General features: G+C 38.9%; 1 protein-coding gene across 3 annotated transcripts in view; it reads left to right on the forward strand.

Moving 5' to 3' along the window:
• Positions 1–527: 527 nt before the first annotated feature.
• Positions 528–16088, forward strand: part of LOC101156213 (voltage-dependent calcium channel subunit alpha-2/delta-1) — a 90411-nt gene continuing 74850 nt past the window's right edge. For 2 of the 3 annotated variants that reach the window (XM_023952496.1, XM_023952497.1), the window contains exon 1: positions 529–889. In XM_023952496.1, the coding sequence (XP_023808264.1) occupies positions 810–889 (80 nt within the window). In that variant the 5' untranslated portion in view covers positions 529–809. Of the gene's footprint in view, positions 890–16088 lie in introns of all 3 variants that reach the window. The other variant, XM_023952498.1, reaches the window with a different exon arrangement.

Raw genomic sequence — 16088 nt, forward strand, 5'->3', positions numbered from 1 at the left:
CTCAAAACTGGACTTTCTCCGCCCCCTGAAGAGAGTATAAACCACAATGTTTACTAATGAAGTAGAAATGTGGTAATCAGTTAAATCAATAAAAGATCTAATGGTTTGTAGTTTTTTCCCAAAAAAAAAGTTCTACTTTGGAGGAAGTCCAACTGTAAAAGAGTTGGCCTAATTGTTGCTGGCTGGAGAGAGGAGAGTGCCGGAAACTGATTTTCAAGTAGAACATGAAAATACACGCTGTAAAAAATGTCAACACAAAAAGATTTTTTAATGCAATTGAGCAATTAAAAACAATTTAACTTTAATGATAATTTCAAGAAAAAAAATCTATTGAAATTGTTTAATTGTCTTGGAAAAAACACTTGGGTAAAACATTTTTCCTGGTTAAAAAAAACAATATGGAAGCCAAATGACCCCCCCTCCTTTTTTTTTTTGTTTTTTGCAGTGTGCGGATCGGCATTCCTGCTGGCGGAGGGAAACATAAACGCGCCCTCCTTCCCTCCCCTTCCTCCGGTTGTTTGTGTGACACGCCGTAGATCTGCTCTAATAGCCTATCGCAGTTCCACAACCTTGACAGTTCCACGCAACACGCACACCCACACCAAAAAAAGCACACTCCCCAACTCCACCGGTTGGGGTGGGGAGGGGGACAGCAGCTGGATGAGATCTGTTTCCAAACGCGCACCGATGGCGGTGTGAGGCGGAGAAGTAGAGAGAAGTACGCTGTGGATTTCGTGGGCAGGTTTTTTTAGGGGGGTGGGGGACATCTTCTCCCATCCAGGACCGAGTTTTAGGGGACTTTTAACAATATGGATTACTCGGTCTGTGTGCTCCTTCTCTTGACAACCATCTCGTGTGCGTCGGCCGGACCATTCCCCACTGAGCAGACGTGAGTCCGTCTCCCAAACAGCCTGTTGGCTTCTGAAAGTCCTGACTGATGTTTCCAATCTGTGGTTCTTATGCTCACTTAAACAGTTAGTTCTAATTTTAGTGTTGAGTTGGAGACTTTTTGTGCGCACTTCTTCTAAGTGATGATGTTGGGCTGTCCTTTTGTTGTCCTGTCTGTCTGTCTGCAGCTGTGACATGTGGCTACAGTAAAGAATCACCTCTAAGGAACAAAAATAATAAAAAAAAAACTTTCTGAAAACTAAAGTGATCGAATTTGTGCCCCCCCCCCCCCCCCCCCCAATATTCCTAATAATAAGACAGCGCATTGAAGTTTAGAAGTGGCTCAGATGAATTATATTGGAACGTGATCCCTTATTTATTTATTTCATCATGGCATTACAACATGGCATTAACAGGAGTTTAAATATATATGGCAAGCCGAAAACAACGAAAACCCAGTTGAAGACCCACTCTAATGGAAGCCTGTTTTGGGTGTTTTTTTAACATGTTGTGACATTTTTTTCATGATGGAGGACATATGTATTAGGGAAAACATTTTTAATTTGAAGTTCTTAGTATTTCTTTATTGGAATTGTTGTGAATGAGGAACTGACACACATTTGATAATGGAAACACCTTAAATGTGTGACATACAAGTTCGGCAAGCCACAAGCTCACAGCTCCTCTCCATTCTTATGTATGTATCCACTTGTAGATGACTAGATTCATGTATGCCTTGTACTCTACAGACATTGGTTTATATTTTTTGGATTAGTAGACTAATCATAAATCCAGACTGGCAGTAGAGTGCCAGTTGAGACTTATTTTGTGTGTTACATGTTGTTAAAACATAAAAACTAAACTAAAAAAAAACTTTTTTGAAAGTGTGCCATAATATGATGTTTTTGTAATCTTTAACATGCAACAAAGCAGTTAAGCTTCACTCTGTCACTTATTCCAGGGGTCTTTGTAGGGCGTTTGCTTGCGCTGCAATGTTAATTTGGGACATGAGCCCCTCTCTAAAGTAGGGCTGTCACTGGTGCAGTTGCTCTGTCTAATTTTGACTCAAGTCCTCTCATATCTGCAGTGCAATATTAGCAGAGGTACAAATGACACACCCAGAGCTGCAGGATTGCCTTTCTCCAAATGAAATAAATGTTCCTGTTGATTCTAATTAACAAGTTTGAAATACTTATTCAGAATCCAACAGAGCCAAGGCTGGAGGGGTTTAAATTTGAATGCAGCCCAAGTCTGGTTCCTAGAGAAGTGGTGAGCCACGATGGCACTTAGCCTAATGGCCGAGCACAATGATGTCAGACTAGCAGAAAGGCCTGCCCACTGCCTATATTTCATGGGCATTAAGTGGATTGATCTGTGGGTTGTGTACATGTTATTCACACAGCAGGCGGCACACCCTGAGGCTTTTTAGTGTCTAGAAATAATTTTAAAGAGAGTTTTGTTCTTGTGCTGATTCATCCAGGAAACAATAATTATTATTATTTTTCTTTTGTTTTATTTATGTGCTGTTTTAGCAATCCTCTTTGACTAATTGTGATCTTGTGTGACAAGATCGGCATCGACCCCTCAAGGTGAATGTCATTGAAAAGAGAAACTAAGGAGAGAGGCCAAAGAGGCTGACCTGTACTTTTCTTTCTTTCCCTTCCCCAATCTCAATGCTTGAAGAGTGATTGGATCTGCAGACCTCTCTCATGCCAGCTCTTTACATCCTGGTCTTAGACCTCTTCCCCATCCCCCTTCTCCGCCTTAGCCTCTCCCTCATCCGCCTGTCCATCTTATTTCCATCCCGCTTCCATGTGTCTCTTTATCTCTCTTCTTCTTTGTTGCCCAAAGGCAGATGATTAACATCATCAAATCCAAAATCCGAAGTCTGATGTCAGAGACCTCTCTAGAGATCTCTGCACCATCTAGCACTCGCAAAGATCAGAGGAGATAAAAAAAAAAACATGATAGAGAAGAATAAAGAGACGGCATAAATGTCGGCCCCTCTCCGTCTAAATTGTGTGACCTTTATCAAAAACTGTCCTTTTCTTACTTTATACTATCACATTGGGGCTAAATTCAGCCACCTGAGCCATTTCCTTGACCTGGATCAATCACAGATTTACATTGCATCTGACGGTTTCCTTGTCCCTCAGTTCCTGCCACTCTGCTCTGTTTCTCCCACTCCCACTTGCTCTTTTTAGCTAACTAGATTTCATGCTTAACCAGCTTGAGGGTTGTGCTTCTTGTGTCTGCAGCATCATCTCTGGCAGCAAGTGGGCATAATGTGGGGAAGTTCTTCCCCAGGACAGAGCTTACCATGTGTGGCTAAAAATGCTGGGGAGGTGGTTCTTGATGATAAAAAACAAAATAAACAAGGATATGTTCTCTGAAGTTCAACTTAGAGGATAAAATAAATATTTTGGTGTGAATGAACAAAATGGCAAATCAAAAGAAAAATACTAATGTAATTTCAGCAAACATTTGATTTTAAGATACTTTCTGACTAAATGACATCCATTGTCGGAGCTTTTAGATAAATGCTCTATTGACTTTACTTTTTAATGATGTAGCACTTCAGCAACTAGTATAAAGTCAGGCTTTTTAAAAACCTGTGTTGTTTTTAAGGAAATAGTTTCTGAAGAGCGGCAGGCGTTCAACAGAAATTCACCTCTGATTTGTGGGCAGGACCGTTGGCTGAGAGCTCTCTGTTTACACTTTCTCCCACTAGCTTGCAGCCCCTCACAGCCCCCAACCTAACATTAGTGGTGCAGCAAAAATGGCTGAGCTATCCAGCCATAAAGTATTGGGGCAGATGGTAGCTCGGACGAGTCAAAACAAAGGTTCAAGTCGTCTACAAGTGGATGCATCAGAATGGACCTGAGTAGGGAGGTTGTGGCCTGCACAGTGTATTTTCTACATAATAAATATGCTTGCCTTCAAACGACATTTTCACGTCTGCTCCTAATTCACAACAATTTGAATAAAGAAATCTTCAAAAATGGAATTTTGAGCTTAATTTTCCATTGTTAGAAAAATGTTAAAAAAGACGAACCGTTTTCATCTGAGTGGATCTTTAATGGAAAATCCACCAATGACCAATACTTTGTTTTATGTTTTTTGGTGTCTAAGGATGTTTCTAAATGATCCGTCGTATAGCAAAGTGATCCCACGCCATCTCTCACTTGTATTTTTTCACTTGTTTTTTGGCGGCAACTTCCTTCATTATGTTCCAGCTCATATTTGTAACTACGTAGAGGATTCCAGCGACCTCCTGACACAGCATCTTCATAAATTGTTCTTGAACTTCTTTTTAAGCATGCTTTTTGTAATGTGTACACTTTTTCTTTTCTTATTTTATGGTCAGATTTTGTCTAGATCCAACATAATTGGTCTAACCACAACTGAATTGTTTCATCATAAAACGTGAGATGATGTAACAAATAGAAATTCAAATGCGCAGACTTTAATCTGCTATGGGGCAGTTTCAGAACTAAGTGCCCGAGTCATTATTATAAACTTGTTAATGCTTTCACATTTGCATTTGTTTTGTGTAATCATTGTAAGGAAGATTTGATCCAGAAAAATTGTCCACATTCCTGGAAAACAATGCTTGCTCCTCTTTCTGTGCAGCAAATTTATTCTTTTCGTAAATGTGTATTTATCTTTGGTAAATACACTAGTAGTTCATGGGTGAATACCAGATTCTGAAGCTGTGTGTTTGGCAGAGAATGAGGGATGTTTCTCATAAAAACAAACAAAAGGTTTCTGTAAATTGGATTTCCCTTGTGCTTCATGTCCATAGAAAAATGTAACCCAGAGAGTAGTGCCGCTAATGCAGGCAGATTTGGGCTGAATGACTCAAATATTACAAGAAACAGATGGAAATCATCACCCCACGGCTGATTAGGGTTTCCCTGGCTGCGATTTGTAACCTTCGGCTATAAGAAAGTTGAGGCAAGCAGGTACAGTATGTTATAGAAAGCGTCCCTTGGATTGGAGCAGCTGACAGGTTGTACAGGATCTGTTTCATAAACCAGTGACCCTGGAATACAATTTGGCCATAATCACTCCTTATTTACTTTCATCCACTCTGTTTACGCCCCCCCCCTCCCCCCCACAACCACACACACACACACACACACATGAATTTCCTTCTACTATTTCTGCAGAATCCTTTTTACTCCTTTTTATTTATTTCCTCCAACTCTTTCCCCTTTTCCCAAGTCTTAGCTGGCTATTTTTAGACCTCTGTCTTTGGGAAAGAGCATCAAGTGTCCTGAGTCACATGCAGGAAAGGCTACATGACAGAGGAATGTTGCATGGCAAACGGCTTCTATAAATCCCCCCTCCGCTCAGTCATAATTGGTCTGTTTCTTGCTAGTCAGGGTAGTTTTAGTCTTCAGTTTAGGTTTCCCATCAAGGTCTTTAGGTGAAAAAGAAGCTACACATGCAGGGGTGGCATTTTTGCTCCCTAAGTCGTTTGCCACATGGAAGTTGTCAAGAATTTTCCATTGCACTGTTTTCCTGGAATTCTTGTGAATAGTTACCAGCTGTTTAGTTGGGACACAGAAAAACACGGAACACAACCTCTGAACAAAAAAAGCCATGAGTATTAAAAAACAGGAAGAAAACAAGAAAAAGGATGAAAAGGTGTGTTTTGAAGTGGTCTACGGTTGCTCTTTAAAAATATTTCTTGCTACTTGATAAAAATCATTGCTGGCTGTAAAGATATGTTTATTTGTTTTTTAAAAAAAGATATACAATACAATCAAAAAGCATTAAAGTAGTTATAGTAAAAAGCCTTGAATGGAAGCCAGTTTGGAGCTCTGCACGCAGTCCCCACAAACAAAGTTAAAACAAAGCTTGTTGCTGTGCAGTAATGAGCACACACTGCTAGTACACAGCTGGGGTGCTTTCTATACACTGAGTGTTGTACCAGTTGGTTATTAAGTAGCTCAAATCATGTGGTTGAAGTGGTTCCTGTATGCTCACCTCCAGCTAAGCAGACAGAAAAGGGTCGTCTATGGCAGGCACACAATGTCAGAAACTTGCTTTAAATATTCGTTGAGTCATAAATCCCTATTGGTTTCATTGATCACTGCTCTTTTAGGGTCATGGCTTCTAAAACACTTTTCTTCCCTTTAAACTAAACTGCTGTACATTACTCTGAGAGATATTTTTGTCAGGGGAGAAAAAGGACAGAACTGAATATATGGCTTTGTTTAAAAATGTTATTCAAAGGGTAACCATTTCACCTTCCATTTTTTTGTAAAACAGTAATTTCATTCATGGGACTTAAGATATTATTACATAGAAGGAAATAAAAATGCAAATATATTGCAATTCATGTATACCGCTTTTTCCGCACTATAGGGCCCACAAAATTATAAGGCTCACCATCAATGCTTTAGAAACCTAGGGGTTTAATTTAACCAGGATTTATCATGTAACCCTTCTGCTATCCTAGGCATTTTGACATTGGGAGTGGGGTCATCCACCCCCAGTGCGTTATAAACCTTTTTTCTTCAATGATTTGTGATCTTCACTGGTGTCCATGGATTACATAAGATCCTCTTCACTTTTGTCCACCTGTGTCATGCTACACTGTAAACCCAAACAAGTTACCAAAACCTAAGACAAATTAAGGCAATACGTTTTTTTGAGTTGATCAACTTCTGTTTATTAAAGTCTGAGTTTTCCACAACATAAAATATTTAATTGTGTGCTACTTGTATTTTCTTGATAACAGTTAATTTGAAAGCGTTAATTTGTGCAGTCAAATATTGGCAGTAAATATAACTTATATTTTCCTGTTAGGACAACTTGATTGTCATCAGTTACTAGGACTCACCAGTTTCGAGTATTAAAGCCACAGGAATAAGTTTGCATAACTTAAAAAAATAAGTACACAACAACATAGTTTTATCTTAACAGAAATCAATATTTATTAATTACCTTATTTTCCTCAAAACCATGCATTTCAAAACGTTTTTTTCCGTAATCCGTTTTCAGCCTAGTGTTTTTAGCTTATTTTAGCCATTACCTTTTTAATTCTATGATTTCATGTTCTTTATGATTTCATGTTTATCAGACAACTACCGGTATGAAACCCATTGAGACGACTATTATGGTAATATTGGGTTAAATTTATATTTTATTTTATTAATATTGGGTTTAATTATAGTAGTATGGAGAATACGGCAACCAAATTTTTGCAAAATAAAAACAGTAAAAGCTGTAAATGTTTCTTTAAAATCAAAATCAATAGTCTGAAAGATGCAATCAGACTAATACTTGCACAACACAGATTTATAAAATACACAAACATTGAGGTTTTCCTTTTGATATGAGTGTGGTTCTAATTTTGAAGTTTTAAGGCCAGACAGTTTCTCTTCTGGGAGACCACATGACCTCTTTTGTGGTATATTTTGAAAGATGCTCATGAAAAAAAGGGATCTATAATAGCCTTTAATTACATCTCTTGTGTCCAATAATGGATAACACCGAGACATAACAGCTGTTAATGCCAGTGTTGAGACTACACTGGACATGGTGTGAAGCACTCCTCTGTGGAGGATGGACAGAAGTTTGCTTGAATTGGCGACTAGATCAACGTTAATTGGGTATTTTGTCTGACAGTGGGGTGTGTTGGGTGGGAGGTTGTACTTTTACAGTATACATGGAGGGGAGCAGTGATGTATGGCTGGTTTGTTTGTGTCGAGGTGAGAAGGATGAGAGGGTTTATTCACTATAAAAGATGATGTGGGCACTTGAAAGGGTCACAATGAAGTGAGAGTAAACGGTGAAACCGTTGTGTTACGATCGGTTGGTTTTGTACATTTCCGCTGGTCATGTCAAATTTCCCTTTACCTCTTAACTTTGAATTTCTAAAGGCTTGTTTGTTGGAGCTGGCTCTTTAAAGTCAATCTGTCACACTTTTGAAATCCGAAAATGCACAATTTCTGAGTAATCGTTGTCAGTCGGTTGCTTTAGTGTAGACCAGGAATATTGTCAACCAGAAGGACCACAGACTGCTGTAGGTTTTGTTCCGTTTCATTCCATTTCGTTCTGTTTCATCTGTTCAGACTCCTGCAGGGAGAGGTGAGACACCAGGAGCTGTTAGTTCTGCAAGGACATGTATGTCATTTTAAATGAATGCAGACTGGGTGTTAGAGGGACAGTGAGTCTGTCCCAGTTAATCGTTGGGCCAGAGTGTGAGGTCAAACGTGGCAACAGAGAGACAAATAAATCCAAGTTCACAGCATCTGTGATGTTCCCATGGAGATTTCCACACTGTAGAGATGCTCTGTCGGTGAATAAACAAATAAAATGACAGTAAACTGACAACAGGTTAAAGGAATCACAAATTTTGATGATTGCCAAGATGGCCGCCAAGGTGCAAACACACAGGCTGGCAGGTCCTGTGTGTTTGTCACAAAAAAGGCCTAAAAAAATCAAAACGCCCTGGAGTCTCCCATTAATACGTCTATCTATAGTTTTTATGGCATTTTATCTTTTCTGGAATCTGGTGTGTCCACGAAAAATGGATAATAACACAACTCTTTATTCAACAAAAAGGAGTCAACAGCTTCTGTTTGAAAGGGTTCTGGATTTTGGACATGCAAGGCCACCCCCAGGTAAACATGAACAAGTAAAATCAACAAGGCCCCTCCAGGGGCTCATCAACCTTCTGATGATACTCATTTTGGCTGGTGATATTGAGATAAATCCTGGACCTGTTCTGAGCTCTGACTTGGATGGACTACAGCCAGCAACACAGCTAACCAGGCTACCACTACATCAGGCTTGGCTATCACCCCAACAACACAGATTCCCTCATCAGCCACAGCTAAGTGGGCTCTCACCTCGGCTCCCTGGGCTGCAGCTGCAGCTAACCAGGCCTCCTCCACCTCAGCTCCCTGGGCTACAGCTGCACCTAACCAGGCCTCCTCCACCTCAGCTCCCTGGGCTACAGCTGCAGCCAACCAGGCCTCCTCCACCTCAGCTCCCTGGGCTACAGCTGCAGCTAACCAGGCCTCCTCCACCTCAGCTCCCTGGGCTACAGCTGCAGCTAACCAGGCCTCCTCCACCTCAGCTCCCTGGGCTGCAGCTGCAGCTAACCAGGCCTCCTCCACCTCAGCTCCCTGGGCTACAGCTGCAGCTAACCAGGCCTCCTCCACCTCAGCTCCCTGGGCTACAGCTGCAGCTAACCAGGCCTCCTCCACCTCAGCTCCCTGGGCTACAGCTGCAGCTAACCAGGCCTCCTCCACCTCAGCTCCCTGGGCTACAGCTGCACCTAACCAGGCCTCCTCCACCTCAGTTACCTGGGCTACAGCTGCAGCTAACCAGGCCTCCTCCACCTCAGCTCCCTGGGCTACAGCTGCAGCTAACCAGGCCTCCTCCACCTCAGCTCCCTGGGCTACAGCTGCAGCTAACCAGGCCTCCTCCACCTCAGCTCCCTGGGCTACAGCTGCAGCTAACCAGGCCTCCTCCACCTCAGCTCCCTGGGCTACAGCTGCAGCTAACCAGGCCTCCTCCACCTCAGTTACCTGGGCTACAGTTGCAAGTAACCAGGCCTCCTCCACCTCAGCTCCCTGGGCTACAGCTGCAGCTAACCAGGCCTCCTCCACCTCAGCTCCCTGGGCTACAGCTGCAGCTAACCAGGCCTCCTCCACCTCAGCTCCCTGGGCTACAGCTGCAGCTAACCAGGCCTCCTCCACCTCAGCTCCCTGGGCTACAGCTGCAGCTAACCAGGCCTCCTCCACCTCAGCTCCCTGGGCTACAGCTGCAGCTAACCAGGCCTCCTCCACCTCAGCTCCCTGGGCTACAGCTGCACCTAACCAGGCCTCCTCCACCTCAGTTACCTGGGCTACAGTTGCAAGTAACCAGGCCTCCTCCACCTCAGCTCCCCAGGACACAATTATTGGATACAGGTATACCGCAATTAACAATGTTAAACACAAAGGAACATTGTTTCACAAGTTCTTCATTAATAACAGACGCAAAAACCTTTTCCTCAACTGCAAAGATCATCAATGCTGCAATAAAAAAACAACAGAAAATGCGATTTTTCCAAACACTCAATAATGCAAAAGTTATTTGGGATTCCAGGTCAAAACCAAAAGGAATTCTACTTGGCCACATCAATGTTCGCAGTATTGTTAATAAAAGCGAGCAAATTGAACATCTTCTAAGTGAATCCAATATTGATATGCTAGGAATATCTGAAAGTTGGCTGACTTCGACTTCACCTACAGCTGCCATCACTATCCCAGGATACAAATTATTCAGAAAAGATAGAGAAACAGGAAGAGGAGGGGGGGTTTTGATTTATATCAAAGATCATTTTAAATGTGAGTTAATTAGTTGGCCAGAGGAAACAGGAATTGAATGTATAGGTCTAAATGTAACACTTCATTCTACAATGTCTTTTACTGTGATTTGTGTGTACAGGCCTCCTTCTGCCAAGGACATCTTTTATGATCAGTTTGAGTCTATTTTAAATCACTGTAATCCTTCAAGAGAGATTATTGTTATGGGTGATCTAAACATCAATTGGGATAATATACCAGACAGGAAGAAATTAGAACAGCTTGTTGTTAAACACACATTGACACAGATCATAAATGGTCCAACAAGAGTAACAACTTTGTCCAAAACTAAAATTGATTTAATATTTACTAACAAACCCGATAGAATTACCAAGACATTTAATTTTCTGTCTGGTCTCTCTGACCACAACTTCATTTTCTGTGTGAGAAAAATCAGGAACCAGCGTTCAACACGATCAGTCAGAGGGATACCTTACACTTTTATTCCTAAAAATAGGCAACAGCATTTAAAAAATGATCTTGAACATCTCAATTGGACAAATGTAGTTGAAAACAATAACATCGAAGAAAGCTCTAATCTCTTTATACGAATGATCAATGACACACTGGCTCATTTCTCAAAGAAAGGAGTATCCAAACAATTTAAAGAAAACCTACCATGGATTAATAATGATATTAGAAAATTAATGAGAGAGAGAGACAGTGCATTGAAAAAATCCCTAAAAACCAAAACTACAAGTGACCGTCAGATATTTACATCTCTTAGAAACAAGGTTATTAACCACATGCGTAAAGCAAAGGCAAACTTTTTCATTAATTCAATTATTAAAGCAAATGGAAATGGAAAGATTGTATGGAAGCACCTAAATAAGCTATTAGGACGCATAAAAGAGCATAACACCAGAGAGCTCCAGCTTAAGATAAATGGTGCATTAACGGACAATTTGGATATTATTGTCAACAGTTTTAATAACTTTTTTATTAGTTCAATTGAAGATTTAACGCGACAACTAAAATGTCCAGATATCCCATGGAAATCTGTAGACAATAGTAAGCCAATATTTCATATTAAGGAAATTTCTGCTCCTGATGTTCTAAAAATAATCTCATCCCTCAAAAGCTCCAAAGCTAGAGATGCATATGGTTTCTCTAGTCATTTTATTAAGCAACATAAAGATGTTCTCGCACACCCAATAGTACATCTGATTAATCTGTCCATTAACCACAGCATAGTGCCAACAACATGGAAAATTGCTAGGATTATACCTGTTTTTAAGTCTGGGGACAAAACAAAACCTGAGAACTACCGTCCAATAAGCATTCTACCAATTATTTCAAAAATTTTAGAAAAATGGGTCACAACACAACTAACTATACATCTCAACAACAGTCAAACCTCTCTCCATCCAATGCAGTTTGGCTTCAGAAAATATCACTCCACTGATACAGCCACTTGTTATTTCCTTGAAAATGTGAAACAGCTGCTTGACAAGGGAGGCTTTGTGGGTGCTGTATTCCTTGATCTGAAACGTGCTTTTGATACTATTAATCATGATTTTCTCCTTGCAAAGTTATCATATTTTAATTTCTCGAACAGTGCCCTCTGCTGGATGAAATCATATCTCCATGACAGAAAACAAGCTGTACAAATTGAAAATTCACAGTCATCGTTTCTTAGTTGTTCAGATGGAGTTCCTCAAGGCTCAGTATTGGGGCCACTTTTATTCAGCTTGTATGTGAACAACCTGCCAGATGTATGCAACAAAACAAAAATACAATTATATGCAGACGATACAGTTCTATATGCTCATGCCAAAACAAAAGCTGAAGCAGCTGCAGTTCTGTCTGGAGCCATGGTTCCAATCTTTCAGTGGCTCCAAAGGTCAAGCTTACATCTCAATACTAAAAAGACTGTATGTATGTTTTTTTCACGTCAGCCAACGAGGGAAGAACAACCATCTGTAGTGGTCAATGGGGAGCGATTGGAAGTTGTAGAAAAATTTAAGTATCTTGGCGTAATCTTTGATTCAAATTTAACTTTTAAAGATCATGTAAAGAAAATATCCAATATTGTTAAATTTAATCTGTCAAATTTTAAACAAATAAGGTCTTCTCTAACTACTGAGGCTGCAAAGGTTTACATGCATTCATTGATTTTTAGTCATATAACTTATTGTCTTACTACATGGTCCCAGACAAACGAAAGCACTTTGAAACCCCTCAAGTCTCTGTTTAAGAGAACCCTGAAAGTTTTAGACAAAAAGCCTCTGCGTTATCATTACTGTGACATTCTAACCAAGTATGGCATGATGGACTTTGAAAGTTATAAAATGTACATGGATGCCTGTCTCATTTTTAAAGTTTTGAATGGGCTGGCCCCTCCCCCCTTGTTAGATTTTATAAGTAAAAAAACAAATGTTGGAATAGGCACCAGGGCTTTAACTCGAGGGGACTGTAATGTTCAAAGGCGCAGGACTAAATTCAGCCAAACAGTGGTCTCAATTAGAGGCACACAGCTATGGAATACGCTGCCACAGCACATTAGGAACTGGGAAAACTACCCTACCTTCCAAACAGCTCTTAAACGATGGTTAAAAACAAACCAGTCCTGCAAACATTAGTTATTGTTGTTTTTCTGTGACTGTCTTGGAATTTTTAGACTTGCTTTTTATTGTAATAACCTTTGTAAATATTTTTACCTCTAATATTGTGCTATTTCATTGTGTTGTAAATGTAAGTGTTGATATTTTTATCCTGTCCTAGGACAACAGATGAAATTTAGCTCCTGTGCTAACTCTGGCATATTTATGTTAAAGCAGCTGCTGAAACATTGTTTAATATGCATTGTCCTAATTCAAATAAATAAAATAAATAAATAAATAAAATTACATTGATAATCCTGGATAGAAAAAAAAAAGTTTATGATTATGGAATAATGCTACTTGCTCAACCCTTTTACACCGGAGCTTTAGCTGCAGAGACTACGTTCTTTGAATTACTAAACCCCAAGATGAGAAAAAGTGTTGACTGTGCACCTAAATAATCTGCATCCAATATAAGAAAACAGTCTGCACAGAGCCCATATGCAAACAAAATTATCCATCATAATACCTCTGCCCCCATGCTTAACAGTCTGTGAGCTGTTTCTGCCAGTTACCAAATGTGCTCCCATGCTTTTAAAAAATATATTTTTTGTTTGGACTAATCACTTTTTTGGGATTTTATCTCACTGAAGCTGTTTTTGTAAAAAATACATTTCTTTGTTGTTCCCAAGAAACTTCCTTAAATACTCACTAAGATGAAAATCCTCTTTTTAAGATGTTTGTGTGGCATTCTTCTGATGATGAACATATATAAAGAAAATTATGGGTAAAACTGCATTTGTGAGTATTTCCTAATTGTTGTGATTCGGGAGCAGAAGAAAACATGCTTTTTGAAAAAGAGTGTATTTATGACATAGAAAAAAATGACAGGTGTATTGATTTTGGATAAAAGTTGCATTATAATAATTAAAAAACCAATGGCAACTCATTTAAAATACCTCAAAAGATGATCGGAGTCGGTCTGTAAGTAAAATGAATTGAAACTAAAAAAATCTATCGATGATCAAGGTACTCAGATAAATAATAAAAATACTATCATCTAAGCTTTAGTTGGCTCTTTGTAATATTAAAGATGAAAGAGTGTGAAAAGGACAGCAGGTAGGAAAGGAGAAGGTAGCTGTTCACCTTTTTACAATCCTCAGCTCTTGGCTTCCGTTTCCTCACAGTCGGAGCTTCTATTTGCTTTTGTCAAGTCGATTATATCCATGCCAAAGTCCTCAAACATCCTTATCTTCTCTTTTTTTCCATCCCCGGTTCCTGATACTGGCGTCAGGCTTGTTTCTCTGTAGATCATATTAGAAGTGATTTACTGTAATTAGAGCAGAATTCCCATTTTTTTGTTACGTGAAAATGGCCCCCGGCTCTTGAGCTGCTTTGGGGATTTTACTTTTCACAGCTCAAACAAGAAACAACAGATTAAATGCATGAAAAGAAAACACAAGTTTTAAAAAAGATATTGTATTGATGAGAAAACTGTTTTTTTATATTGTATTCTTGTGTTTGCCTGCACATGTTGTCATAGGACAACATAACCCTGTCAGACAGTGTGACTATTAGACTGATTCTTCACTTAAGATGTTAGAAACAATTTAAGGGATATCCGAAGTGTTATCTGTGTTTACATGGTTTAGGGTTTATTTATCTTTTGTCCACTTAGGTCAAATAGTACATTAGTACATTTCCTCATTATCATTTCAGACACGCTGCAAAAAAATTATTCGATTAGCTTTAAACATACAATTGGAAGGCAGTGTGAGTTTGTTACACATTTTTTTTCCAATCTCTAGTCCTCTACATCCCAGATAGATTTGTTTTGAACCTTCTTTACTGCAGCGCATTTAGTCATATTTAAAGATTGTTTTGCGAATTTTTTTACATTTGTTTTACAAATCCTAAATAGTAATACATGAGTCGTAAAGAGCTTTTATGCAAGAATAAGAAAACAAGTGGATTTTTTTAAGCTAATGTAATAAAAAATATTAACCATGGTATTTAGCCGCATCTTTAGGGATGAAGCCAGACTGTTTTATATGGGGGTGGGCAGAAGACTTTGGAAGGGTGGCAATTGAGAACAACAGAATGGATCCGGACATTACTAATAAAAGGTTAAAAATAGATTTCAGACAGTATTATAGTTGCAGTTATATTATTGAACTTGGAAAATACGATCAATTTTGATTTTTAATTGGAGAAAAGTAAAGAAAGTGACTATGCGCACATCATTCACTAAATACGTGGAGCCACTGCTGAACTGTGTCGCCACCATAAACTTCCATCTGTTTTCTTTTTTTTTTTTTGCCTAGTTGCACGTAAATATGTGCAAATAACATAAACCAAAAGTAAAAGAAAAAAAGTTTACATTCTTGTAAAATTTTGTTACCTGTTTAATCAAATGCTTTAGTCTTTTATATACAGTTTTTTATTTTTAAAAATATGTATAAATCGTAAAAAAATTGAATAAATATTATTGTTTACCTTTTTGATTACTTGCATGGAATTGCCACTGTATTTTAGTTTATTTTGGGGACTGCATAGAACTTTAAGAACACCACTGAGGTTGTTTTAAATAACCTCAATACACTGAGCGATTGGTTTAAATACTTTAAGGGTTAAGTTTGTAAAATATAAAGAAGAGGACCTCTTTCTATATATAAATAAAATTATCTTTTTTTTTTACAGAAAGCATTTTGAACATCTCTACATTGATTTCAGTAAATCCTGTCCAAAGTGAACAAATGATAAACGAGAGCTTAAAGCACAAATGATGATACTTTATTCTGAAGAGCTTTGATAACACTTTATTATTGCAAAACTATCAACTAGTGCAAAATATTTTAGAATAAGACCGAATCATTGAAATAATAAATTTAGCTGTTGTTCAGAATAAAAGCAGGAACAAATAAAGATTAACCATATTTATTAAAAAGGTAAAGACATTTTTCTGATGGATATTGATTGAACAGCAATACAGGTGATTGCTTCAAAGTTTGGGGTTTAGAAACGTGGGGAAGGACTTCATGTGGTCAGAAATGAGACAGCAGTGCTCTTGTGCTGAGTCATAATCCCTATTCTGGGATTGTGTCCACTTTTCCTCGTTCACTCTTGGGAGCTTGATGGCTGAGCGAAATGATTTGGTCTTTTATTAAGTTTGTGTAAGGTGTGAGTCAGACCTTTGGGAATCACGATACAAGTTCAAAATTTTATAAAAAAAACAAAACAAGAAGTTGTAGAAAAACAAGTTCCACTGTTGCACAGACCATCT

Source organism: Oryzias latipes, chromosome 23 (assembly GCF_002234675.1).
Source record: "Oryzias latipes chromosome 23, ASM223467v1".
Taxonomy (NCBI): Eukaryota; Metazoa; Chordata; class Actinopteri; order Beloniformes; family Adrianichthyidae; genus Oryzias; species Oryzias latipes.